The sequence below is a fragment of the Festucalex cinctus genome, chromosome 7, assembly GCF_051991245.1.
Source record: "Festucalex cinctus isolate MCC-2025b chromosome 7, RoL_Fcin_1.0, whole genome shotgun sequence".
Lineage (NCBI taxonomy): Eukaryota > Metazoa > Chordata > Actinopteri > Syngnathiformes > Syngnathidae > Festucalex > Festucalex cinctus.
Window position 1 is genome coordinate 18,623,499 of NC_135417.1, and position 26,307 is coordinate 18,649,805.

Here is a 26,307-nt window from a genome sequence, read left to right on the forward strand (position 1 = left end):
AAAATTCCACTATTTTTACAGGGAAAAAACGGCAGCTGTTATCAGGGAAATTCTGTAAAAAAAATAAAAAATAAAAAAAATACAGTGGAAATGTAAACAACGTTTCAGAACAACTTGTTTATTTTTACCGGTATTGAATGTACAATAAACAGAATCTGCAAATTTGTGTAAATTTTCAAGAAACAAAATAGTATAAAAGCAGCTTGTTCTTGGACAATAGTACTTCATTTGTGTTTCAAATTTGTCAGGCTGTGATTGCCATGGATGCCTGGAGATTACATTTTGTTGCCTGCAATCATGGTGGCCATAATAATAACCAGAACGTATTGCTGCTTTGGATTTTGGCCATTTTTCCCTTCATATTTGAGTCATAAAATTGAGGACTCCAATGTAAATGAAGTCAGGCAGGGATGCAAGGAGTACTGAACAAAACTATTAACAAAAACACTAGCAAAAGAGATGCTGATGTCAAGTGACTTTTTCTGAACACGCCCCCCTGCGGCAGGAAATTATTGGCGCAGCGTTGAGAGAGAGAGAGAGAGAGAGAGAGAGAGAGAGAGAGAGAGAGAGAGAGAGAGAGAGAGAGAGAGAGAGAGAGAGAGAGAGAGAGAGAGAGAGAGAGAGAGAGAGAGAGAGAGAGAGAGAGAGAGATGTGCTGCGGTAGACGTGCTGTGGTTTTCAATGCGCATGCGCAAGTCCATTTGACTCAAACTAAATATATATACCCAATTGGCTGGCAACCAGTTCAGGGTGTACTCCGCCTACTGCCCAAAGCTGGCTGGGATAGGCTGCAGCACCCCCGCGACCCTTGTGGAGGAGTAAGCGGTTAAGAAAATGGATGGATAAATATATTACCTGGAGGGCATGAAGACAAAAATAAAATTAATCGGTAGGAAATCCAAAACTTTATTTTGTGTCCTTTGGACATGTTTTTAGTTCAGCTGAAATCAAAATTGATGTCTGTCAATGCAAAATAAATGATTTTCACAACCAAATCAATACCTTTATCCTGTTATGAATGGATATTATTACTTCCAATGAATGATTGATTGCAGCAATTTTTGCAGTGTTAGAAGTGAGAATGTCAGCGACAGGATCATCTTGGGAATACGAAACAAAGACGTTTCAAACTGCGGCTGATGAACAAGATGGCTAAGCAGTCTCACCAGATGATACAGTATGTGAAGTCACACACAAGCACAACAGACATCCTAAATTAATGTTGAGATAAGTGGAATAATGGGGGAAAGGGTGATGTAGAAAATGTGAGAGAGCAAAGCATAGAAATGTAAACCTATATGCAACTCTGAACGTCGACTAGCAGAAAGCCGTGACACAGCAGCTGCTGTGAGACAGGAAAACAGGTCTTGCAGTTGCAGAGCAATTGAACCAAAGTTCTGGCTTGTTGCATTTGTCACCATTAAGAGACGTGAAGAAGCTGAAGAGGATAATGGGTGAATTATCTTGGACTGTACGTTCCCAACCGCTAACATCGGGATAGCCATGGTATGATCTGAAAAACAAAACTGTACCGACTTGAAGCCATACTCAGCAGACAGTGTTTGAGCAGATTTGAGACCTATGAATAAGTGCACCAGTGCTAGCCTTCAGCGGAAACTGGTGGACAATTGTTTTCGATGGCTGTGTTTGCTGGATTTCCAGACATTTGCTTTCGGGAAAATAGATTACAAGAACTGCATACAATTGTGAGTACAGAGCTCATTTTCATCAATTTCTGCAGGGCAACTCATACATTTAATGGTGACTAGCATGTTCTCACGAACCTAATATAAGTACTGTATGTAGAAGAAACAATGCACACATTTTCAGTGACTGAAATGGATGCAAAAACAAGGTCTAAGGGCTTACTTGGAGCAAGTTAAAAGAAGGAGTCATGTTGTATCACCTCGGACAAAACTCATTTCACCACTGCATTTCTTTGCATCTGGGTCATTTTAGTGCACTCTGAGAATTGGTGTTTGCTTGCCTTTTCTACTAAGACTTCCAATTCCATCACTTCAGACGTCTGTGGTGATTTTATTAGTCCATTAAAATAAACCAGTTAAAATTCCATGAAGCAGAATTTGTATTATAACTTGTAGTTGTACACCTCAAAAGTCAAATAATGTGGATGTGCTCTGAAGAAAAATACTCAATAGCAATCAAAACCTTGACCTTGGCAGATATAGTGAAGAATAATTTTCTTCCAATGAAACATAAATTTAACTTACATACAACATATACGAAAGAGTATGACAGCGCAGTACATTCTGAGCAATATACCGTAATAGATGTAGCGCACCTCGGTAACAATGTTCCAGCCATGCGTGTGCCAGGCAGCCTCAGAGATACGGTCTTTTTAGAACTTTGTTGTTGTTGTTGTTGTTGTTGTTGTTTTTTGGGGGTGGGCGTCTTTAGAGTTTCTTCAGTAGGCTACAATAGAGATCCTGATGTTTCCGTCACGTTTTGACATGATAGAAAACCCATCTGCCACTTTGAGTAAACGCCAAACGCCACACCTGATCAGTGACTGACAGCTGTTGTGGACCAACTGCCACAACGAGAAGAGGCAAAAATAAATAAATAAATAAATAAATAAATTGCGCATGCTCCAGGCGACCAAAAGAGGAACCAATATGTAGCCAATGTTGCACTTTGTACATGGTGGCTAAATCAGCAGATGCGAACTGTTAGCACGCGCAAAATGTGGGGGAAATAATTCATTAGTACTGCTATATTTTAATAGAAATTATACAGTTGAATTTAATAACTGACCAACAACATAAAGACTATACAGTATAAATGACGGCAGCCGCGGCCGATTTAGCAGCTGCTAAGTTGTTAACGTACCTAAATAACACTGCCAAGACTTCGATGGCATTTTGACCAAACATAAATGGGAAATAAATCTGATTGTACAAACTTGTAAATCCTTTGTATGATCAGATTTGAAAGCGCTCACCAGCAACAGAGGGCCTGAGGGCTAATTCCACGTTAGCAGTGTTGCCAAGTTGGAAAAAAACAAAACAAAAAACTGACACTTCATCAGCAACCCAACATGTCCACCTCACGCATGAAAATCATGTCCTTTTCAAGTAACTGTTTGTTGGAAAGTTGACGGATAAACGCTGAAATCCACGCCATTGTAGCCCATTAATGCTGCTAACAAGTCCTCCAACAAAAACGACCATTTACGACCGTAACACTTGGTCGTAATTTAGCAACTTTTCTAAACGACCTATGAGGTTGTATTTTTTGGAGGACTGTCTCGCACATCAGTACCACCATGGCAGTGTACGTGGGCTCTGGATGGCGGAGTGGTTACTGTCACTTGCCTTTGATGCAGGTGGCGTGGGTCCACCCGGGAGACCATGTTTGTATGTATGTGTGAGTGAGTGTACTTAAAAAATGTATTTAAAAAAAAATGGCATTGTACTGTATCTGTAGCCATTTGAGGCCCTGAATTTGGTAGTTTGAGGGTCAACTGCTTTCAGTTGATATTGTTTAACTACAGCTCAGATTGTGTAGGCCTGTTATCAAGTGTGTTTGTCCAGGCTCATTTTCATGTTACACAATCTGTTTTGTTGTTGTTGTTGTTGTCTAACATCTTTCGAAAGACTGCCCAATAAATGGGATATTCTGCCTTCTCCATCATCTTCTTTCTCCTCTTCCCTCTCCATCCTCACCTCATCTCTAGTTAATATGTTGCATTTGGCTCATGTTTTAAGATGAATAAATACAGTTTGAGTATATTCTGTTGGCTGTCTTTTGAATTTATGAGATGGGCAATACTTTTTTTTGGTCCAATAAACTATACCAGCTCAGTGGATAGTGGTCGAGTGTCCACCCTGTGACTAGAAGATCGTGGGTTCAATCCCTGCCCGGGTCATATCGAACGACTATAGAAATGGAACCCATTTGCCTTCCTGCTTGACATTACGGGTTAGAATTGGGGGAGGATAGATGACCAAATGGTCCCTGAGCGCCTTCTGCGCTGCACACTACAATCAGTGGTACTTCATAAATTGTGAGAATTTGTATTTGATTATACATAAATTAATTAACTGGTATCAAAGTCAATATGTTAATTCAGTTAAAAGTAAATAAATTAGTTTGGTTTCGTAACTAAAATGTTAAGAAAATATTTTGGATCAAGGCCAAAAATGAAGTTTGGTTCAAGTGAAGAAAATTGATTTGACATTGTTTCATAAATTGCACAGTTAAGGCTTAGTTGTAAAGAAGAAGAAGAAGCTCTTTAAAGAAGAAGCTAACTAAAACCCTAACCTTGCATGACAAAATCAAATAATGAAATTATTCAGATTTGGACCATGTTAAATACTTTGCCTGTAGAGGAGAGACATAATGTGTATGAAATGAGAAGTTTTGAAAATAGAAATGGATGAAGTGGACAGAGCTGAAGTCTGTTTCAGAGTAGAGGCATGGAAATACATGAATACATAAATACTTAGGTGTCCCTGTGACACGTCACTTTCACATCTTGCCTTTTTCATCTCAATTTGTAATCGTTATTCTTGATATAGCTAACTTATTTTGACACTAAACGTTATCTAAAACACTTTTCATGATCCAAGTGCTCAGTATGTGTCTTGTGAGCGCTTCGAATTAAAAGGAGGCCTTGTACTCAAAGAAGGTTGTGTCACAGTGGGAAATCCTTTGTCTACAGCTGAGTTACGACACAAAATGGAAGCAATAATCCCATGATGTGTTATCCTTTTGCATGCACATGACTGGAATAATCATAAACGCTCTATCACAAGGTTTTTCGTGTCGTGATTTAATTTCTTCAGGCATGTTTTCAACTATACATAAGTGTATAGTTAAATGGAAAAACACAGCTGAATAACAGAACCAGCTGCAGCCTCTAATGAATTGTATTTGGTTTTATATGATACAGCTCGTTATGCAACATCTTCATTTAGATTTATATACATGTGCTCACAGAAATATAGTGCTGTCTGACTGTTTATCATTGCTCTGTTTTTATATGGAGTCATGTCAAAAAATATTTCGGTTAGGGAAGGCAGATATTTCTGAATATGAATTTGTGCGTGTCTATGGAAATACCGAAAGAAGGAAGACTGCACCCATGTGCACATCTATTAGTACACAGAGTGAGAGGGAGGTGCAAATTCTGATTTAATGTAATAAACTTCAGAGTAGTTACACAAGTACATTTCTGATAAGATGTTTTGCATGTTGTGCATTTCATATAAAAGTAAAAAAGAAAAAAGCCAAAAATTCATTTTTGTTATTTTTCGTCCTCCCTATAGGGGCTGGTTTACGCCCCTAAATATTGCCTACTGTTAATCAGTGTTGTACCTGAATGAGTTAAATGAATGAAATTCACGAACTTGTTCATATTTTGGGAAACCGTGAACTGAACGTAGTGAATTTTTGTGGTCACTCATTCTGGTTCCTGTGAATGGTTTTTACTAGTTCATTTTCGTTCAAGATTGCCAGGTTCCGTTAGACTTGCAGGAGAAAATATTTGCCTTCATATTATGTAAATAGGGGATAAACACTTTATTTGACAACCCGCCGCATAATAAGCTTGGCAAAAAAAAAAGTTGGGAGTTTTTTAACGGTTGGTGACAAATAAGGTAAGTTTCTGTTAACTAGTCCATGGCAGGAATAAGACCGTTTTCCCTTTGGATTTAGCTTGGGGGAAATTGTGAACTACACAAGGAGCCAATGTTTTCATACGTTTCAATGGTGAAAGATGATTTGAGATATGAGTGTTTTGCGTTACAAGCGTTGTTCCAGAATGAATTCTATCCCTTTTAAGTCAAGGACTGTGGCTGAGATTGATCATAAACAACAGGGCACAGTAGTAGGTTTTGTCTAATAAAACAAGCTGTTCATTGACATAAATGGCCAGGAAGTATTCTGAAGAAATATGTTGTCGAAACAGAAAAAAAACAAAAACAAAAAACAAGCAGTCACATGGAGCTTTCTATGGGTTGTGTTTGGTCTATTTCTGTCATGGTTTGGGTTGGGTGTTTGTCTTGTTTGTTTCTATCATGGGTTTGTTTTTTTGTTGTGACTTTATTCTCAAGTTTTGTTTTGTTTTTTAGTCAGTCTTGGTCTGTGTTTTGTTTTGTTATCATTGATCCTAACAATGGTCTTGTTGGGTGTCCTTGTGTGTCAACCAATCAGTGCCCTCAGCCACTTGTGTCTTGCCCAAGTGTGTCTTGTTATGTAATATGTGTGTGTGTGTGTGTGTGTGTGTGTCTGTGTGTTTAAATACCAATCCATCCATCCATTTTCTTAACCGTTAAATCCTCACAAGGGTCGCAGGGGGTGCAGGAGCCTATCCCAGCCGGCTTCGGGTAGTAGGTGGAGTACACCAAGAACAGCTACGATTTCATTTTGTTTAGGACATTTCTGTATTTTGTGGATGCGTTATTTGAAAATTTCTTGCGGTTGACCTCCAACTATGGAATGACCCACATACCAATAATGTGTGTTTGCTCTTATTTGCGTCATTATAAATCAGGTTTGCTATTTTTTTTTTTTTTTGGCACCAAACCCTTTCAAATTATGAATACATTAAATGTATAGTCAAACCCTATAACAAGTTCCAACTGGGAAATTTAAGTTGCATTCATTTGTTCTTATTTTGGCTTTTAATAAAGTACACAAATACACTGCTGGTGCCACCCACTACCTAGCCAGACACACAAAGATACAATAACTACTTTATTCCAGCACCACAACTAACCACTTTTGTTCTTAAATGATCTTGACAGGGATGACCTAAATTCTACTTGTTTTTTCTGAATAGATGTAGTGTGTTTTTGTTCATGCAGGGGGAAAAGTTTCTTTTTTAGAGTATTACCAGGGGCATACCATGATTTATAGAGGATGTGAGCAAACATAGTGTGTGAGAACATTTCACAAACAGCAAACAAAGTCTGAGCAGTTGTTTTTCAACATTTTTTTTAACAGATTTGTGAAAAATATGTATGTGGAATTGATGCCAGCCAACCAGTATAGACTGCACTACCCTTAAGAGCCATGGTGGTTAGACATGTTTTTCTGCTCTGCCTCTTTCTTCTTCATCCCCTCCAACTAATCCTTAGGCTTTCAAAAATTAAGATGTAATTGCATTATTTTTATTTATTTATTTATTTTTACAGGTGTTGGCCTATACTCCACAAGTCCTCCTTTGATGTCAGTGGTGGAGCAATTGTTGGGGTGTGACACCTATACTGTATATAAAAATATGTTAGCATTTTGACCTGAAATATTGCATTACATCATCAATTCTACTACAGGAAAAAGTCTGCCTAAACCCAGCAAAAGAGTGGGCAGTCAAAAATAACGATGCAGTGCTCATCGTCTTAAATTGCATTCAGTGTTAGAATGTTTTGAGCTAATGAACAGTTTAATTTAATTCAAACAGTTTAGTTCATTTCTGATGGAACGTATGCCTATACAACAGCGCTTCAACATTGTTGTGATTGGTCAAATGTTTGAGTTTGAGTCTTTTGATCTGAAACCCAATTTTTTTACAGTCCAACAAAAACAAAGGAATTGACCTTGCCGTTCCAATACTTTTGAAGGGCACACATCACATATATTGGGTTATATTGCCACCCAGGGGCGACATTTAACAGGACGTTGGGACAAGATAAATAAATATTCAGAGAGTTGCTGGGAAAAAAAGACAATATGTACACGAAGAGTAATATAATTATTTGGACAAATATGTAGTTTAAAGTGATTTTGATTCTGTTATTGGCATGGCATGCGTTTGAAATTGAAACGGTAACGTTAGCAGTCAGAGAGAAGTTGAGAACTACGTTACCCATGATGCACAGCGGGCTGTGGTTACGTACTCGTGCGCCATGCACTCTCTTCCGCTACAGAAATGTGGTCCTTGACCGCCCTAGTGCCTGGGCAGATTGACATGGCTTTCAGGCTTCAAGATTAGCGCTATTCGCACCTTTCAACGCGTGTCTCTAATCGTAAGTGAGCTCTGTTCTTTATTAAATTGCATTTTGGGCAGGAACTAAACAGGGCGACATTTCCTCCGTTCCATCTCCAATTAGCGGCTAGCTAAGTGCTAAACCAAGAGCCAAAACACAAAGTTGGCAGCACTTCCGAGATTTGGCCTTGAGAATAAAACTCCATGCGAGAGTGTCTGTACAATGAACAAACGAAGCCTAAAACTTCAGTTTTGTGCCGCGTTGTATTCACTTGAAGAGTTAAAGGAATCTCTTGTCCTCCAAACATGAGCTGAGCAATGTCAACTCGTAGAGATATGTCAAGGTAGCAAACAGTACTGTGATTTCCGGTTGGAAGCTGCGACTTAAAATGCTACGACCAATAGCATCTGCTTATTTAAATGTATCTCTATATTTGCAATGGATGACTTCTTAAATAGGCTGCGTGAATTTGGTTAGCTGATAACTGAATGTAATGGGTGCATGCTGCTTCATAAAGCTGAATAAAGCAGGTCTTATCAACATTTCTGATAGCTGTCAAAGCTTGAAGTTCACCTAATGACTTGTTTTGTTTCTGGTTGTGCGTGCATGATGAAATCGTGCCTTCATAAAGTCTTAGTCGTATAACCAGTGGGGCAACAAGTAAACTTTTGTAGTTTATAAACTTGAGACTGATTTGTTTTGACTTCTTTTCTGTAGCTGCAAGTACTATACCTCATTACTGGCATACTGAAATTTTGATATTTTGATTATGCTTGACCTGTCTATAATCAATTGAGGTTCATTGCCTTTACCTCAATCATCTTCCTTTACCTCATTTTTTCTCTTTTCATTTAAGTGACTTAACTTCTGACTTAACTTACCAAACTGATGTGATTTGATTAATAAATATGGCGCTTGTCAAGCTTTAGTTATTTTTTCATATCTCAAGTAACTATAATGTTGAAAATTCTTCATTTCCCCTCCCCATGTCCTGGTGGGATTCATAAGACGAACTGGAATGTTAATACTGTGATTTCCCCCCTCTTACCTTCAGTGTGTCAGTGAAGGTGGCAACCATCGAAAAAGGCAAAAGATGATGTTCATGCAGCACATCATCACTCGAGGCACACTGCAAAGGGTGGCAGCGGTGCGTCGGTTAGCGCCGGTTGTTGCTGTCCACGACCCACCACAGTCGTCATGCAGGTGCGCCCACCGCCCGCCCCCTCCCCACCCTGCAGGTTTGCACTGGTTCTCAACATCACCATCCAGCATGGCGGCCCATCAGCCCAAACATCAGCCGCCAGGTGGAGGAACGTCCATTTCTTCACCCGAGACGCCGTCAGATAAGCAAGACAAAGACGGGCCCGGTGGTGAGGAGGTGGACCCTCTTCAAGACAAGTCCATTGGTCTTGCTCAGAGATTTAAGAAGACCTTCAAACAATATGGGAAGGTGATGATCCCTGTGCATCTCATCACGTCCTCATTTTGGTTTGGAACCTTCTATTATGCTGCTATGAAGTAAGTGCAAAATGTACTTCTAGCTTTTTCTTTTTTCTTTTTTCTTTTTTTTTTATATACATAAAAAACAATATATCAATAGTAGTATACATAATGATGATTTTCGGCGCTTGCATCTGTGATTTTGTCTGTTTATTTTTGTTTTCACCAATATGACGTGTCATAGTTTTGGTTACTGTTATCACAATTGAACCTTTATATACTGCTTTTATCTCTTTTTCTGTGATAGCTCCGTATTCTCCATGTACTCCATGTACTTAGCTAAGTAAACTAAACAACCAACCAATAGAAACACATTTTATTAAGTTCTGTTTTTTATTAACCTCCATTGTCCAGCAGAAATGCCTATTAAACATACTTGGGAAGATTGCATCGCTCGTATTCACGTTGTTTGAATAAAGAGTGAAGAAACTCATTCTTCAATGTTAAACACTGAATAGATGTGCCAGGGAAATTAACCAAGTGCCAAAAGCCCTTGATACTTACAGTGGATATAAAAGGTCTACACACCCCTATTCAAAGCCAGGGTTTTGTCAGATAAAGAAAAAAAAATGAGACCAATCTAGAGCATTTCAAAACATGTTCCAGGATTAATTTGATTTATAACATGTGCAAGTCAGTTGAAAATAATATATACAGTTTTGAGAGGGCAAGTAAAATATATATATATATATATATATATATATATATATATATATAGTAGGGGTGTGAATTGCCACGTACCTGACGATTCGATTCGTATCACGATTCATAGGTCACGATTCGATTCGATACCGATTAATCCCGATACGAATTTATAAGTCGATTGTTGCGATTTTTTTTCATTCAAATTTAGAAAATACTAATCAGTAAGCTTGTAGAGTGTAAGATTTATATGAAAATGTATTATTTATTTATCTGAAATTTCAGTCTTATAGAGGTTGTAATCTGTTTCATGTTTAAACAGCATTAAAATAAAATATTAAGGCTTAATGTTCCGTTCATATAACATTCTTCCATGCTTAAGGTGTGAATCCTAAAAAAAAAAAAAAAAAAAAAAATCGATTTTGCCTATTATTGAATCGATTCGAGAATCGCGCGATGTAGTATCGCGATATATCGCCGAATCGATTATTTTTAACACCCCTAATATATAGACATACATACATACGTACATACACACACACAACTTTTATACTGCCAGCCACATCTACACTCATGTTCAATAGGAGTTGACGCACATTTTACACCATTTAAAAGTGGCTCTGATTAAAACCCAATCCAACTCAACTGAAATCTATTTATAAAAGCTAGAAAGCTTCCATAGTGTCAGACGGATCTCATTATTGGAAGGCATCAGTCAGGTGGTTACAAAAGACATTCCTAGGCATTAACCATTGAACATAGTGAAGACAGTCCTTCAGGCTTCTGCTCAAAAGCTGAGGATGAAAAAGCAACTTTTTAGTTTTGCTTGAGTTGATGTATGTCTTTGCTAAGTGACCACACTAGCACCAAAACGAAAATGTGTTTTTATGTACGTCAGTTAGTTTTGCTCATTGCACACTATTGCTTTTTATTGTCCATAAAAGGTATAATAAATAAATATATAAATAAATTAAAACTGTATGGATAGGTCCATTGAATATTGTGAGTGGTCGAAAGTTAAAAAAAAATAATAATAAATAAATTAATAAATAACATGGTTATCACACTTCAATGAGAGGAGCCAACTCTTGGCTAAAATACCGCAAGAGGGGTATTTTTCCCCCCCACACAAAGGAAGTCGTATTCAAGGTGGAACAAGTTTTGAAATTAAGTATGACAAACATGGCAAATTGAACTGGGCTGCTGATTTACAAAGGAGCGATTTTGTGTAAATTGATACACATTTGTGCATGTATGAATACAATAACTGTGAAAACAACAGTGTGGAAACTTTTGAATATGTGCCCAAAAATTTCAATGTTTTTTTTTTTTCTTTGTATTTCTTCCCCAGAGGTGTGAATGTAGTCCAATTCCTGGAGATGATCCATATGCCAGAATCACTTGTTGGACTATTGAGAAACTCATCTAGTGGCTACGCTCTGACTGCTTATGCCTTGTACAAGGTAATTCAGTGCATTCATTTATTTGCCAATCATATTGAAAGTTTTGTCATGACAGAATGTGCAGTGAGTTTTGAACAATGCTATTTGGGTCCCATTCCCAAGTCCTCAATTATGAAACATGTAACATGTAAAAGTTTGACAGGTTCATTATGACAGTTGCTGCCAACACAAAGGGGTGTGGAATTAAATGCAGTTAGCTAACGACCTATGCCGTCAGATACAGAATAGTTACTTGGGTGTTTAATTTATGACTTTCGGTATGAACTGGAGTCTTAGAGGAGGTCACTCCGACAATTGTTTCTCCTTGAGAGCTGTCAGGAATATGATGGATACAAGCCATTAAAAAGTGAACTTGGCCCAATTTGTCCTGCAGTTTTCAAATCTATTGAGATGCTGCACAAGTGGGCAGTATAATGTTTATCTGCTGACCAGTCTGTCTGTCTGTCCTCTTCCAGATCGCCACCCCTGCCAGATACGCGGTGACTCTGGGCGGCACTTCTCTGTCTGTTCAATACCTCCGAAAGCACGGCTACTTATCCACACCGCCGCCAGTCAAGGAATACTTCCAGGACAAGATGGAGGAAACAAAGGAGAGGTTTTCGGAGAAAATGGAAGAAACAAAAGAACGCTTCTCAGAGAAAATGGAAGAGACTAAGGACAAGCTGTCTGAGAAGCTTCAGGAAACCAAAGACCGAGTATCTGAGGGGAAAGCGTTTTTTAGGAAGAAAAATGAATAGACATCTAATTAAGGTCTGAAGTGATCAAGGATTTGTGGCCACCTCGGAGCCCTTCTGAGATGCATTTGTCTTGTAAATGTCACCTCTCACAGCCTGCTCTTTCCTTGTTGTCTACTTATTAGGAAAATTCATGTGCTACATATGCCACACAGCGCAGTACAGTCTAAGTGTAGACCAGACAACAGCTTGGCAAACTGCTGGCACGGCTTCCTTCTGGCTCCGCCCCATGCGTCTGCGTTTACAGCAGCTCAAGTGATCGGAGCTTTAACTTTTTGTAATGTATAGGAAGTTAATAAAGATATAACAACCTAGGAATGACACTTGAAAATCCTTATGGTTGTTGTCAAGCACACACTTGAAGCATGTACAAGATGCTGGGAGACTTTCAAAAGGCTCAATATCACCTTGTGTCTTGTGATTTTTTTTTTTTTCTAATACGGATATGTAATATTAGCTTAGCCAAAACTAATTTATGACAATGACCACCCATTTAATACAGACCAACTAGTGAGACTAGTAATGAATGAAAATCAGGTGATTAATTGTACTGTAAAGCAGCAATATACAATCACAAAAATACATTGACACAACTGCAATGGATGAAAACAATTATTTGATCTACAAATTAAAGTTGTGTGACCCACCAAAAAGTGTGTAATATGTATCTTTTGTTTTTAATCATCACTGCCGCAAATTGAGATCGCTGATGTCTTTTATACAAGAAAGTAAAAAGCCAAATTTCCCTGCTATGTCCCGTTTCAGTATGGTAGGAACATCGACTCACTGCATATGCAATATCGTTCGGAAAGCTATTATAAGGCCTTAATACCTTGTCACCATTGTGTGATTAATGAGCCAACCTCCACCCCATTTATTGCCGGATATATGTTCCAGACCCACACACAATAGGTGAAAAGGCTTTAAAACACGATTTCGAAGCAATGTTTAACATTCAGTGCAGTCCTGCTTTTCGCCAGGAGAGGACACTATCACCGAGGGTTCAACAGCTGAACCCATTTTCGAAGCAATTTGTCCAAAGCGGTTAGTAGCAACATAAAAGCTTCATTTGGACAACACTTCGCATCCATGTTCTGGTCAAATATGCTGTCCACTGTTTAAACATGTCTAAACAGTACATCTCCATTCCTTTAAAACAAAAACATTTTTAAACCATTTTATTCACAATTATTTCTTCACCAAAAACAACAAATGCACATATCTTTAATATTAGTTTAATCACGAACATCAAAACTTTGTTTTCTCAATCTGAAACCCAACTTATTAAATAAACCCTATTGACAATTTCGAGTTTATGTCACAAGTCAAAATGGCGGCCTTACTCAGTGAAATGACGTTGGTGGCACTGTGTGAGCTGCTTTGTAGACAAATGTCCACATGGTTTCTCCTGTTCTGCGATCTTACTAAAAGCAAGACCAGAGAGACTTCCTTCTGTAGTACGCTCTTGTAGAGCAATAAACTCTTTTGAAAATCTTCTTTTCCGTTTGTGAACAGTTTTAATTAAACCTCGAATGTTCTTAACTGAGCTCTCCGAAAGGCTATTTGACCTTGACTAGTTGTGAGCTTGACATGTGGCGACAACTCCATGTGGTTGACTTGGCAGCCTTTTACAAGAGTGGTACTATAATTTTTCACTTGAATTTGTACTTTGTACTACTTAAACAGGTTTTCGTATTTTATTTTTTATTTTTTTTGTCAGGCTTCTCGACGGCAACCAGCGCTGACTCATGGTGTAGATTCATGTATTTCCTTTTTTTTCGTCTGAATTTCTCCTGTCTCTGAATGTTCCTTTCAGAACGAATAATAGTTTTTGGGGTCACGGTTTTGTTAACCTGTATTTTATACTCTCTTGGTAGTCCTTCAAAAACAAACACTATATGCCAAAATGAATTAAGGATGTATAAAATTGATTTGCAAATCCTTTATTCAAATGAATACACTAAAAAAAAAAAAAAAAAGACGTGTGAGAGAGAAGTTAAAATGACCTCTGCTGTCCAAACTCGTTGATCTGCTTATACAGTCCAGTGCCCCCCACTCCCAGCACAAGCACCTGTCGGCCCCCACATTGGGGGAATGACAAAGAGGACAGAGCGGTGCTGCAATGCCACGAGGGAACGCAGGGTAAAGACAATCCGCGTCCCTCGGGTGCGAGTCAGTGTCCGAACATGACTCAAGTGTCAGGATGCTTCTCTGATGGCTGGGGTGAAACGCAGGTCAGGAGACAATCAGACCAAAATTATTTGAATTTATTTTTTGCATACATGAATCTATTAAAGTTTTATTTAACATATGTTAAGTCAATATGAGCTGTTCATCCATCAGTCGCCACTAGGATGCAGTGTTCCTGCATCTATTCCTTCTCAACGTGGACTGCTGCACTGAACGCACTAAAGTAGTTGTTCTGAAGCGTATCAAATGCCTCATAAAATAATACTGAACTCTCAAAGTACTACTATCATGATCAACATTAGGCTTACGTTTTCATAAAACATAAGCTAAGTTAACTAACCTCTAGGACAGGGGTCAAAATAGCCATTTTAGGTCAAAATAAATAAACAAAAATGTGTCTGGAGCTGCAAAACATTTGAAGATTGCCTTGAAAGAAATGATGTTAGTGTTAGTCTAATGTACACATTTATTTTCTTCTACCCTTCCTCTTACCTTTTTGGGTTTGTTTTTGTAATTTTGCATACTTCATTTTTCATACATTTTTGGCAACGTTTTGGACATAGAAAATTTTCTGCCTCTCTTTCTTCCCTTTTTGGACATTTTATGGCTATTTTTGGACATTTTTTCCTGCCTTTTTGCTATCAATTTTCTAACATTTTTGACAATTTATTTTGAACATTTTCTTTTCATCCTTTTCTTGAATGAATTTTCTGCATTTTGGGGCAATTTTATAAACACATTATGGTAATTTTTGGGATTTCTTATTTAGTTTTTGGGCATCATATAATTTTTAATGTTTTCTTGTCTTTTTTTTCCTGACTTTTTTTTTTTTTGCTTTGCAATTCCAAAGGTATTTTATGGTAATTTTAGGATTTATTATTATTATTTTTTGACATTTTGTGTTTACTTTTTGAGCATGTTCTTTTCTGCCTTTTTAATTCAATTCTCTGACATTTTTGGCAATTTCATGGACTGTTTATGGTAAATTTCTCCTTTTCCTCTTCCTTTTTGGACATTTTATGGTCACTTTTAGGACATTTTTAGGTCATTAAAAAAACAAAACAAAAAAAACACTTTTTCATCTACCTTTCATCTCTTGCTCTGACAACGTAAAGAATTTGGACTGACATTTTTGAATATTTAATTATTATTACTGATATTTTTTAAAAATCTAAATCAATTCATTTAAAGAATATTTTAGCTAAAAAATAAAAAAAAATATGAAAAAAAAACATTCATTTCTACTAATTATTGATTGCGATCCACAGGGAGCCAAGAAGAGGGACTAAAGAGCCATATGTGATACCAGGAGGACAAGTAAACACAAAGTCAGTCTTGGCCTCAAGCCTGGATGGATATGAAAAACTGTCAAAATGTCACCCCCCCCCCCCCCCCAAAAAAAAACAAAACAAAAAAAAACAAAAACAAAACAAAACTATTTTCTGGAATAAGCTGCAAAGAATACTAAAGCTTAGTCAGTTGGGGTATTCCTCATTTATTAGTACAAGTGTAAATAATGTTGAAATGTTACTAAAAGTGTCAATTAATATGCTCATTTTTGATTATAGAAGTGATCATTTCCATTTCCTTGTGAAATGTTTGAAGTAAGTTCTTTCTTTGATCATGACCAACAAAGCAGGAACTTCCCTGAAGCTCAGGTAGTGTGGCCAAGATGTAGCTGAAAGGATTTGTTTGTGTGTCCTACTTGAAAAAGGGCAAACTAAGGAGGAATGTGAACAGCAACAGAGTTGTTGTGCTCCTCGCAGCATTTTTTTTTTTTCCTCCCTTCTTTTGCCGCAGAAGGTTACAGAGCGGACAGGAGGCGGGGCTATGCCCACCTTTTCCCTCTGCAGACAAGACAAGTGAGTGGAAGTACTTTGAACATTAACTTTGTTTCACTCCTCTGAATGTTATGACAAGTTGCCAGATGGGCTCTGTCTATAAATAAGTCTGTGTTGCTCTTGAATAATATACCAAGACGTATGCTTTTATGCATATCATTACTTTAAAGGGCAGTGGGAGTCATTTGCTTCTGGCTCAAGAGGATCTATGCTCCAGACTGTTGAACAAAAAACACGCAGTGAGAAAGAGTTTGATTTTTAATGTAGCCTGGATTTGACCTTCACAACACAAGGCTGCGTATCACACAGAACAAATCAGCATATTTGCTGTGTTTTGGGAAAAAGAAAAAAAAAAAAAAACTTTAACTCAGCTCACTGACAGCAGCACTTTAGTAAGTTTGGATTGAGAGTTGAGGCAGAATCTGAGTTTTCTCATTAAACTTGGACATTTACTTCATTTTAGAGTCTTCATGGAAGCTTTTGGAACATGTCAAGATTCAAGAAGTGACGAGAGGAACCGCAGAAAGCTGAGCAAGCAAGCAAAGTCCACACTTGAAGGCCTGAGACTGGATCCAAAGACTTAACCTCAGAACTCCGAGGCAGATGTGCAAACCACTTTTCCACTGTGCTGCCATGTGTAAATTATGAAATTAGCTAAATAATGTGACAAGTTACATGGATGTACTGACACTTGTACCTAGGTAACTTTTTACTTTTACTCACATTTGAAAACAGGTATCATGTGCTTTTTACTCGTTACATTAGCAAAACAGGCTTGTGACTTCAACCTTCAAAGATGACAAAAATGTAGAAAAGATGATAACTGTAGAGTCCAAAACTGCCAGCCATTTTAGAAAATGTAAAAATGTTCAATACCAATGCGATATTACGTTCAATAATTATATAAAAACCGAATCTATCAAATGACAGAATAGACTCTTTACTTTTTGCCTCGTCCCATCTTTTATAATTGACAGTCGAAAAATGTAGGTTGCACAAAATAACAGCCATTACTCACATGGACTCTCAAACTGTGTTTATTTCGTATAAAAAGGGGCAATGATGTCATCTACCGGTGGTTGGCTGTTATCCCCACTCAAAAAATATATATAATTGACAAGTATACTTGTCAAAGGCAGCGAATGAGTTAATCAAGGGCCAGAAAAATAAATACTTTATTCTTTTTTTTGTTTGTTTGGAATTTTCGTTTGGAATTTTATCTTACTAAACATCAGAATTAGCATCAGCCCTTCCGCCTTCAAAAAGACAACCAACTTGTAGATTAATATGCGTCTATCAGCTGCGCTGTGATACGAACAAACTGACAAATAGTGCCCGGCGGTAATGGAGTCCGACTTTTTTTTTAGGGCGAAGTTTTGTGATGCAAATGTATCACTCTTTTGAAAACAAATAGTTTTCAGAAGAAAAACACTTTACTCGTGTCACAGAACGCTGTCAGGGGTATGTCAGTGATGATCGCACACACTGGAGGTGAGGATGAAATAGAGATGCATGTCAGAAAAATCCGAACTATCCCTTTAAGACTCACCGCAGCAAGTCTTGACAACATTCGTAACACTAACCCATAAAAAAGAAAAATACACACAAAATAAGCCACTTTAAAAGTTTTATTTATTTGACACTGTAGTTTGACTACAGCATGATTACAAACATAAAATTTTTGACTACAACAGCACTTAGAGCAACATTTTTTTTCAATTATTTTTGTCTTTTTTTTGTAAAAAGTATTGCAATAACAGACCTTAGGCCTAAAACCTAGTACATCACAATTGCTTTAAAAAAAAAAAAAAAAAAATGCGCGTACTTTCACACACGCAGGGATAGGCGGGGCAGGCTGTGGAAACAAGAAGGTATAGTTGCAAACAAAGCAAACCGATGACGCCAAATAGTAACCGTCATGACTGACAATGACGAAAACGAGACGATTTTGACGTTATTCTTTTTGAAACATCTTGAGACCAAACTTGTAATTAAAAAGGAAGTATAAGGAGCTTGCCGCGCAGAATTCCAAAAGAAAAATCAGTCAAAATTGAAGTTAGGTCTTCAAGCTAGTGCAGGAAACAAACAAAACAAACAACAAAAGAGAACGTGTAGCGCTAACAGCACTTTTCATTCAGAGTTGAACAAGAGAGACGACTGCCACTTATTTGGTGCTTTCAAGAGAAAACGGCGCATTGCTATGTACATTGTCTAGATTAGAAAGAAGAATGAACATGCTCTGCTGTTATTGTTCAGTGGAGTATTTTTCAGTATGTCTGTAAAGAAAAAAACTGCAGGTTAGATTTTGCTCAAATATCATGTGCCATTTTCAACATCGTGTACAAAAAGAAAGAACACAAAAGTACAATTAAAAGATTTATCTGCAAATTTCCTGTTTCCTTCCACACTGCTTCTGAGTACGCAAGCACACATGAGCGAGCCTTTTTCCTTACATGTTGTTCTTGTTATAGACAATCTGGTGTCGCATTGTTATGGACAGAAAATGCTCATCAGAGTTTGTATCTTGTCAGTTTCCATTTTGGCAGAAAGACAAACCAAGTAAGGATGCGCATTCGACTACATTTCCTTGATCAACTGTGGGGAAGTCTTTCTCTGAATGTTCTGAACTCCTCCATCGCATTCTTATTCTCTTCCGTTCCAATTTATATTAAAGTTATCGCAATTGAGCCATTTTTGCGCTCTAATCGTATTCTAAGCATACTTTTATATTAAAAAAAAAAAAGACAAGCACATTTTTAACTTGTAGGCCTTTACAAATTTGATGCTGCCATCTTAAGTTTTATACTTTCTATACACTATTTTACATTATTCACAACATTTGTGTGGTGTCTACCCATTGGGTAGGATATGTGCATAATATATCTTCAAGTTATATACAGCACCTTACAAACAAACGACAGACTACTGAAAAAGCACCGTTGGAAGTGAGGCACAACGAAGGTGGGAGCTTTTTTGAGTGCAAGTGGGTTCCTATGTCTGCTCCGCACACGCACGCACGCACGCTCGTCAACTTACTGGTTGGGCAATGGTTCCAGTTGCTTTTACTGTGGAGGGGCTCAATCTGACATTTACATGCTTCGCTACGTTAATCACATCAGCCATGTTACAGCTGCGGGACAAAGCGATCGACATCACATCAATATCTTCATTTAAAGCAAGTTATAAGGAAGTTCTTGGCACTGACTTACACATGACTGGACTGTTACTCGTCAATGGGAGAAGTGAAGCCACTGGCGGCCATCTTACGTTGCCACTCACCAAAGCCACCTACTAGCTGGAATGCATTGATTTCTCTGCGGCGTTTTCATGTTATTTTCTGCCTCTATAGCGAAAATGACACCGTGTATGACATATAGCAAGTCTGGGAGAAGCACTTACATGTATAGTTCATTTCTAAAGGTATATCTCCGGGTTGTACTCAAAGATTTGTCTGCATCATCTTGTCATCAGTGACATCAACAATCAAGTGAAAGTAAAACCCATCAGGGGGGAAAAAATGCTGTAAAATGTAAATCTAACCTCTGTGAGTCAGAATTCAAGATATTGAGATGATAAACTCGGAATGGTCGATGAGGCTCTTATTATTCCATACAGGGATCCTAACAAAAAAACTGGTAAGTAGGGGTGGTCAGGTGATTATTTTATTTTTTAATCATAATTGCATGATGGTAATAGCTAACTCACAGTTAATCATACATTTTATATCTGTTGTAAATGTACAATAAAATTATTTTTTTTCTATATTTTCATACTCTTGTTAACATAAAAGTGGGGAAAAAAAAAATTAAACTCAGAAATATGGCTGCATATTTTAGTCATTGATAGAGTAATTTCATAATATATAAAATTGAGTTTAAATTGAAAAGATGTACTGTACTGTAAAAAACGAGTGACATTGATTTGTCTTGGTAATTTTCTGCCACTAGATGGCACAATTGTATTTGTAAGACATTGGTGACAGCTCAGTGCATTTTTCTTTTCATATTAAGAGCTATCTAATCTTCAACATTAAGTAACTTGTGAAATTCTGAATATTTTTAAAATTGTAAAATATAACTTGACCCCAGTCTCCTCAATATTATTCAATTCCTTACTGCTAAATTTTGATGTGGACGTGTCTGCTGCGTTCTGACAGAATTCCCACATTACAGGCTTTCCAAGTAAGCGGCGGTGATTAATCACGCAAAAAGAAAAAATACTTTAAATTACCGTAACTCAAATTTAACACACTTTTGACACCCCTAGTTTTTAGCGACCCAAAAAAAAAAATATATATATATATACAAAAAATAATAATAAATTGTCAGTAAAAGTGGCAACATAAGATGACTGCCCTCTGGCTTCAGCTGCGAGGGTCCGATTGACAGTCCAGTCGTATATAAGTCTGTGGCTCTTACTAAGAAGCCACCATTTTAAAGTGCGTAAACAAACGCAATTAGATCAAGGCAGAGCATGCGCAGATCAGATGATTCTGATTCTGTTTCATCATTCTGATTGAAGTGTTTATGTGGAGCATTTTTATTTTATTTGTTTGCACATTATATTTGGACGTGAATTCAACATGTCAATTGAAGCCCCCCCCTCAATAAAGCAGCTGGAAAGACTCCAAAGCAGCAGTTGGACTGATGTGGTCTGCTCAAACATGAACATTAGGCACCTTTTTTTCCAAACTCACATAATTGTAACATGCAAACCTCCTTGTAGAAAACATAAAGTTCATCTTTGTCTCCCCCATTTACAAGCCATGACGAGTAGACAGAAGAAGATAGGAAACGAGCAAAACAAATGGACACCCCCAGTCAAAGGCCCACAAACATTTTGGGACAATCAAAAAAAACAAAAAAACAAAAAACAAAGCTAATTCCAATGTTGGTCCCGATACGGAAACTTTTGACTGCGGAGGTTCAGACCTCTGTTCTGTTTTGATGGATTGAGGGAAAAGATGGGCAGAAGGGTGTAAAAGGGTTTAGCGGCTCCACAAGCAGCAGTAGCAAAAACAAAAAAAACAAAAAAAAAAAATTGCAGTAGCAGCAATAGCAGCAGCAATGTAGCACATACACACGACACACGCACAGAATGAGAAGGCCTTCATTCAAACGGATGACATTTAGCACTTTAGCATGACTTGAACTCGCGTCTCAGTTCATTAAGGCCGCCATGCTGACACTTTGGAATATGTGTTGTATGAGGTGAAATGAAAGGGAGAAAGAATCTTCCCCTCAATTTACGATGGTCCGAAGCGTCGAGGGTGACGAATGGCGCATTATAACTTTATATGCTATAAAAATGGAGGACCCCCGTGTAGTTTGACGTGATCGACCGCTTGATCTGGATGTTGCAGTTGCAGTCTTTGGACAGATGTCGACTTGCCCCGTAGGGCAAAAAACGTATTGAGGACAGTGTTGATGTTCTCAAGTGAGATTACTATGTTAAACCAAAATAAAAACAGAAATCTTGAAAATCTATGTTCTATGCAGTTCCATTAGTCTAAATACGGTATGCTGGTTAATATTGCATCAGTGGGATATGAGTTAAAGCAGCAAAATCCAGCCGGTTTTAACAATATAAGGCGACAGCCATTTTGTGACAATGACGTCACAGTCGCTCAGGCAACAACCAATCACAGCTCAGCTTAAAAAAAACAGGTGAACTGTGATTGGTCGTTGCCTGAGCAACTGTGATGTCATCTTCAGTCGACAACAAGTAGCAAAATGGCCGCCCCAAGATGGATAAAAACGGCTGGATTTTGCTTCATAACTCATATTCCACAAATGTAATATGAATCAGAATGACATGTTTAGACGAGTGAGGTTATAAAAATTATTATCAAGAGTGTGTCAATTGTTTTGTTTTCTGAGAGGAGGCTCCATGTGGAAAATTCCTGCTTGCCCACATTTCATGTGCCATGTTGACACTGAAAACAGAGAAATGAAACACATGATAGCTGCTTATACCTTTAGGCTGGATTGGACTGCGGCTTGCAGGTTTTTTGTGTGCGTGTGTTTTAATTGAACTATAATCGCTCCCATCATGCACCTCTGGCTTTGTAAAGTGACACTCTGAATTCTAATGAAGGCTTCATTAATTCTGCGCTAATGTGGACAAGTGCCAAATGTCCTTGAATGTCGAAAGTTAGACAAAGCAGCCAAAAAGCACACAAGCATGTACACGCATACACACACTTTGCTTCAGTAGACACATTAAGTGCTTTTCTGTGTTGTTAAAAAGGTCTCACTGATAAACACACGCACACAACACAGCCAGAAGGAAACGGGCGACTGGACGAGCCCGGTGCTCAAGCAGACCCAGTCGCCGCTTTAAAGGGGCTTGGCCGACTCAGCATTTTCTCACATAGATCGAAGGAGGTTAAAGATGAGTGTTTGCCAAAGGACACTGTTAAAAAAAAAAAACAAGTGGAGGAGTGGGGAGAGGACACTGAATGCTTCCAATGAAAACAAGCTCAAGAAAAGAGAAAGCACAAGAGTAGAGGAGAAGGCAACAATGAGCAGAGAAAAAGGCGACATTTTTAAAAAGTTTGTTCTCCCTTTCAGAAAAGGAGCCCCTCCAACCCCCCCGTAGCCCTTGGACTTCCACCACAGGCTGTTTTGACGTCCACAGGAATTTTCACTATGTCGTCTTGCTTTGATTGGCGATTGCGGATATGATGGCGGGCGGAGCTTTTTTTTTTTTTTTTTTTTTTTTTTTTAAATCACCAGTTTCACGGCTGGGTTGATTCAGACAGGAAACAGGAGGCGGGGCTCTGCTATGAGCAGGCAGCTGGGTGGACATTTTATGAGCATAAATTAGTTTAAAAGTGAGCATGGTGATGCAAAAGAAGTAGACTCAATTTTGGGCAGATCCACATAACATTTTTTACATTGATTTAAATGACTTTTTCAATTACTGATGGACCCATAATAATAAAATTCTTAAAACTCAATTAACTTGAAATTAGGGATGGCCGAGTACCGATACTCGGCCTTATTTCAAAGTATCAGTATTCGCGATGGTGGCCAATCTTTTGTGGCCATTTTACGGTCATAAACTAGAACTTAGAAGAACAGAAAATTGCCATTTATTTCATGCAATTTTAAATCATTCACTCCCAACCATTTTCACTGAAGCAACCCCCTTTGTTCCCGGCTGTTTTACTGGATTTTGACTAATTTTGCAATGCCCACACAATATTGTGTTCTATTGCTATAAAAACATGGAACCTACCAAAAGAAAGATTAAAGTCTCTTCTTTAATCAGGAAAAAAAAAAATTCTACCTGTTTCTGTTTTGCAGCAATTAGCATTAGAATACAGCTAAGTTTCATCATTATTCATTGATCTGCTTAGAACTGTGGGGAAAGAGCTTGTTTTCATCACAGCCCTCTTTGATCTCTTATACTCTGCTGCCAACTGCTGGCTGTTTGTAATTACTACCATTTTTTAATCCATTATCTGCAGTTGAAAGGCTGCATCAAAGCCTGCTGTATGCTCTTAAAAAAAAAAAACAACAACATATAAATACGTCTTTGGGACACTTAATACATTTAAAATAGAACGTATTTATATGTTTTGGGAGCAAATTAGTTAAGGAAGAAAATGCTATTTTGCGATATGTAGGTATTTCTTTAAAATGATCTGTTATTGTTTTTTGGGGGGAATTTTTATATATCAAAAATAGCAGCAATATCGGTACTCTGTGATGGTATCAGTGACCACTCGAGTTGAGTACCGATATAGTGGTCTAAAACAAAGTGGTATGGAACATCCCTTACGTGAAATCCATGAAGCGTTCACCCAGCCGCCCGATCAACAAATGAAGCATTGGCGGACTTGTTGGAATCTGGTCTCTTTGTGCCTGTGGTGAAAGCAGACCGAGATGTGGTAGGCCGGGTGCAAGTATTTCTTGACCCTTCGAAAAAGGAAGGACGTAAGCTTATAATACTTGGTTTTTGCTCCCAAACACCTTTTGGAGCTCTACTTCAGTCACTCGGTCCATTTTGTGAAACAGAAATCGAAATTCAACATCATTTCCCTCTTTAGCAACAAAAAGATAGTGCAACTTTTAGATAACTTCTGTTTTTCAAAGTCGGTCTTTTTTTCCTCTCCCCGTGTTTTGTTTCCTCGTGAACCTTGGCACTAAGATTTGAGTTGTGTGTGTGTGTGTCACTTGTTTTGTTTAGGTCCTTTGATTCTCAATCCTGGCTTTGTGCACAGATCCCGGTCCAAAAAAGTGGAACAAAAAAACATCCTCCTCCATCCCTGGAGATAAGGTTGCCACCAGCGAGGATGAGCGAGGATTTATATATATATATATAAAAAAAATCAATCTGTGTCCTATAACGTTTTCTGTTAAAAACAAAACAAACAAACAAAAAAAGACTCCATGCACAGCAAAATCCTGCCCCAGTTAGCAACATCCAAAAGAGGCCGAAAGCAAAAATCCAAACTTACTTCCGCTCTTTGCTTGATTTGTAGAAGCTGCTGTCTGTTGTGCACGCGAGTGAGGACGGAGGACCGAGAGCGAGCGTGCGGGACCCGAGTCTTTGGGTGGTCCCGCTCACTCTTTTCTTTTCCTCACACCAGATCCTCTGGTTGGCCGTCCTTCGTCTTGGAAGGTACGATTGTGCTTTCTGATTGGCTCTGCTGCTGGATCATCCTGCTCCCGGGCCCCCCGCCCTCCCCCACCCTCTGGTTATTGCTTAGCTGGTGAAGAAAGAACGCGGAGCCGATCACTTCGCTGTACGCGGGCGGGGGGGCTTCCATGCGTCCGTGGATACTCGAGTTGGCCACGCTGATGCCCGAGTTACTGCTCGGCGGCCTCGGACCGTTGGGCCCCCCGCCCGCCCCTCCGCCGCCGCCCATGTCGATCAAGTCACTGTCGTAGATGGTCCGGTTGGGCGGCGCCCTCACCGACTCTCGGTTGAGCTCCATCTGCTGCTCGGGGTCGCGGAGCTGCAGGGTGCAGGGCCCCTGGTAGGGCGGGGGCTCCTCGCCGTCGGACAGCGAGATGGTGGGCGGCAGGTCGATCTGGTGCTGCAGGTACGGATAGGTGGGCTGGAAGCGGCTGAAGCGGTCTCTGTGCATGAAGGTGGGAGCGGTGAAGCGATCCCTGGCCTGGGGGGCGTATAACACCTGAGACACACAAAATGGCTGCCTTAGTAAGACCAAGAGAAAGCATGCAGCAAAGATCTCATGGGCACGTGCAACCGTCATCTGGCAAAGTTTCATGAAACTCTGTTGTACATTTTAAGTCTTTGTGCTAATGGACAAACGGCGATCAAAATAGAACCACTCGCGTTCCTCCTTGGCAGAGGAAATAAGAGGCAACACAAAAGCTTTGTGCACTCGCAGGTAAAAATCAATTCACAACAAATTGTGGCAACAACTAAACGGCGGAAGAAAAGGACAGTTTGTACTTTTAACAATTTCAATAGAAATGAAAGCTGCAAATTCAACTGCTGTTGGCATTGTTGGCGACAAATGGATTAAAATATGTGAGAACGGAAAACAATTTCAAGTGGTTTCCTGGTTAATACAACGTTTTAGGAAATAAAAAGTGGCAGTCGCCAAAAGTCTTCTAGACATGCTGGGAGACAGACCAATATTATATCAACTAGGACTGGGTTATGGCCTTGAATTAAAAACATTTTTTTTTCCCCTACCTGCAAAAATATGATTTCAATCTTTTTCCTATTCACTTAAAGGGATCGTTCGGATTTTTTAACACGAATCTCAATTTCATCCTCACCTCCCGTGTGTGCGATCATCACTGACTTACCCCTGACAGCGTTCTGTGACACGAGTTCTGGTCCGGTGTTGGACGAGAGGAAAATAGTCCAGCAAGCTGGCTGGGGTCACGGAAATAAAAGCGTTTTTCTTCTAAAAACTATTTGTATTCAAAAGAGTGATACATTTCCATCACAATACTCCTTTTCTGAAAAAAGTCAGACGCCATTACCGCCAGCCACT

At 38.7% G+C, this 26,307-nt stretch overlaps 2 protein-coding genes across 6 annotated transcripts in view; one reads left to right on the plus strand and one right to left on the minus strand.

Moving 5' to 3' along the window:
• The first annotated feature begins 7,839 nt into the window (after window positions 1-7,839).
• Window positions 7,840-12,605, plus strand: LOC144022916 (uncharacterized protein C18orf19 homolog A-like). 2 transcript variants are annotated; one of them, XM_077528119.1, is made up of 5 exons: window positions 7,840-7,991; window positions 9,007-9,155; window positions 9,222-9,470; window positions 11,446-11,557; window positions 12,013-12,605. In XM_077528119.1, exons 2-5 carry the CDS (start codon window positions 9,046-9,048, stop codon window positions 12,292-12,294), a joined length of 753 nt encoding a protein of 250 aa, XP_077384245.1. In that variant the 5' UTR covers window positions 7,840-7,991; window positions 9,007-9,045; the 3' UTR covers window positions 12,295-12,605. The 2 variants fall into 2 exon arrangements, with proteins under 2 accessions (XP_077384245.1, XP_077384244.1); XM_077528118.1 differs by having other exon boundaries at window positions 9,007-9,470.
• Window positions 12,606-17,936: 5,331 nt separating this feature from the next.
• Window positions 17,937-26,307, minus strand: part of LOC144022177 (low-density lipoprotein receptor class A domain-containing protein 4-like) — a 195,324-nt gene continuing 186,953 nt past the window's right edge. For all 4 annotated transcript variants that reach the window (XM_077526748.1, XM_077526749.1, XM_077526750.1 and 1 more), the window contains one exon: window positions 17,937-25,470. In XM_077526748.1, the coding sequence (XP_077382874.1) occupies window positions 24,913-25,470 (558 nt within the window). In that variant the 3' untranslated portion in view covers window positions 17,937-24,912. The remainder of the gene's footprint in view (window positions 25,471-26,307) is intronic.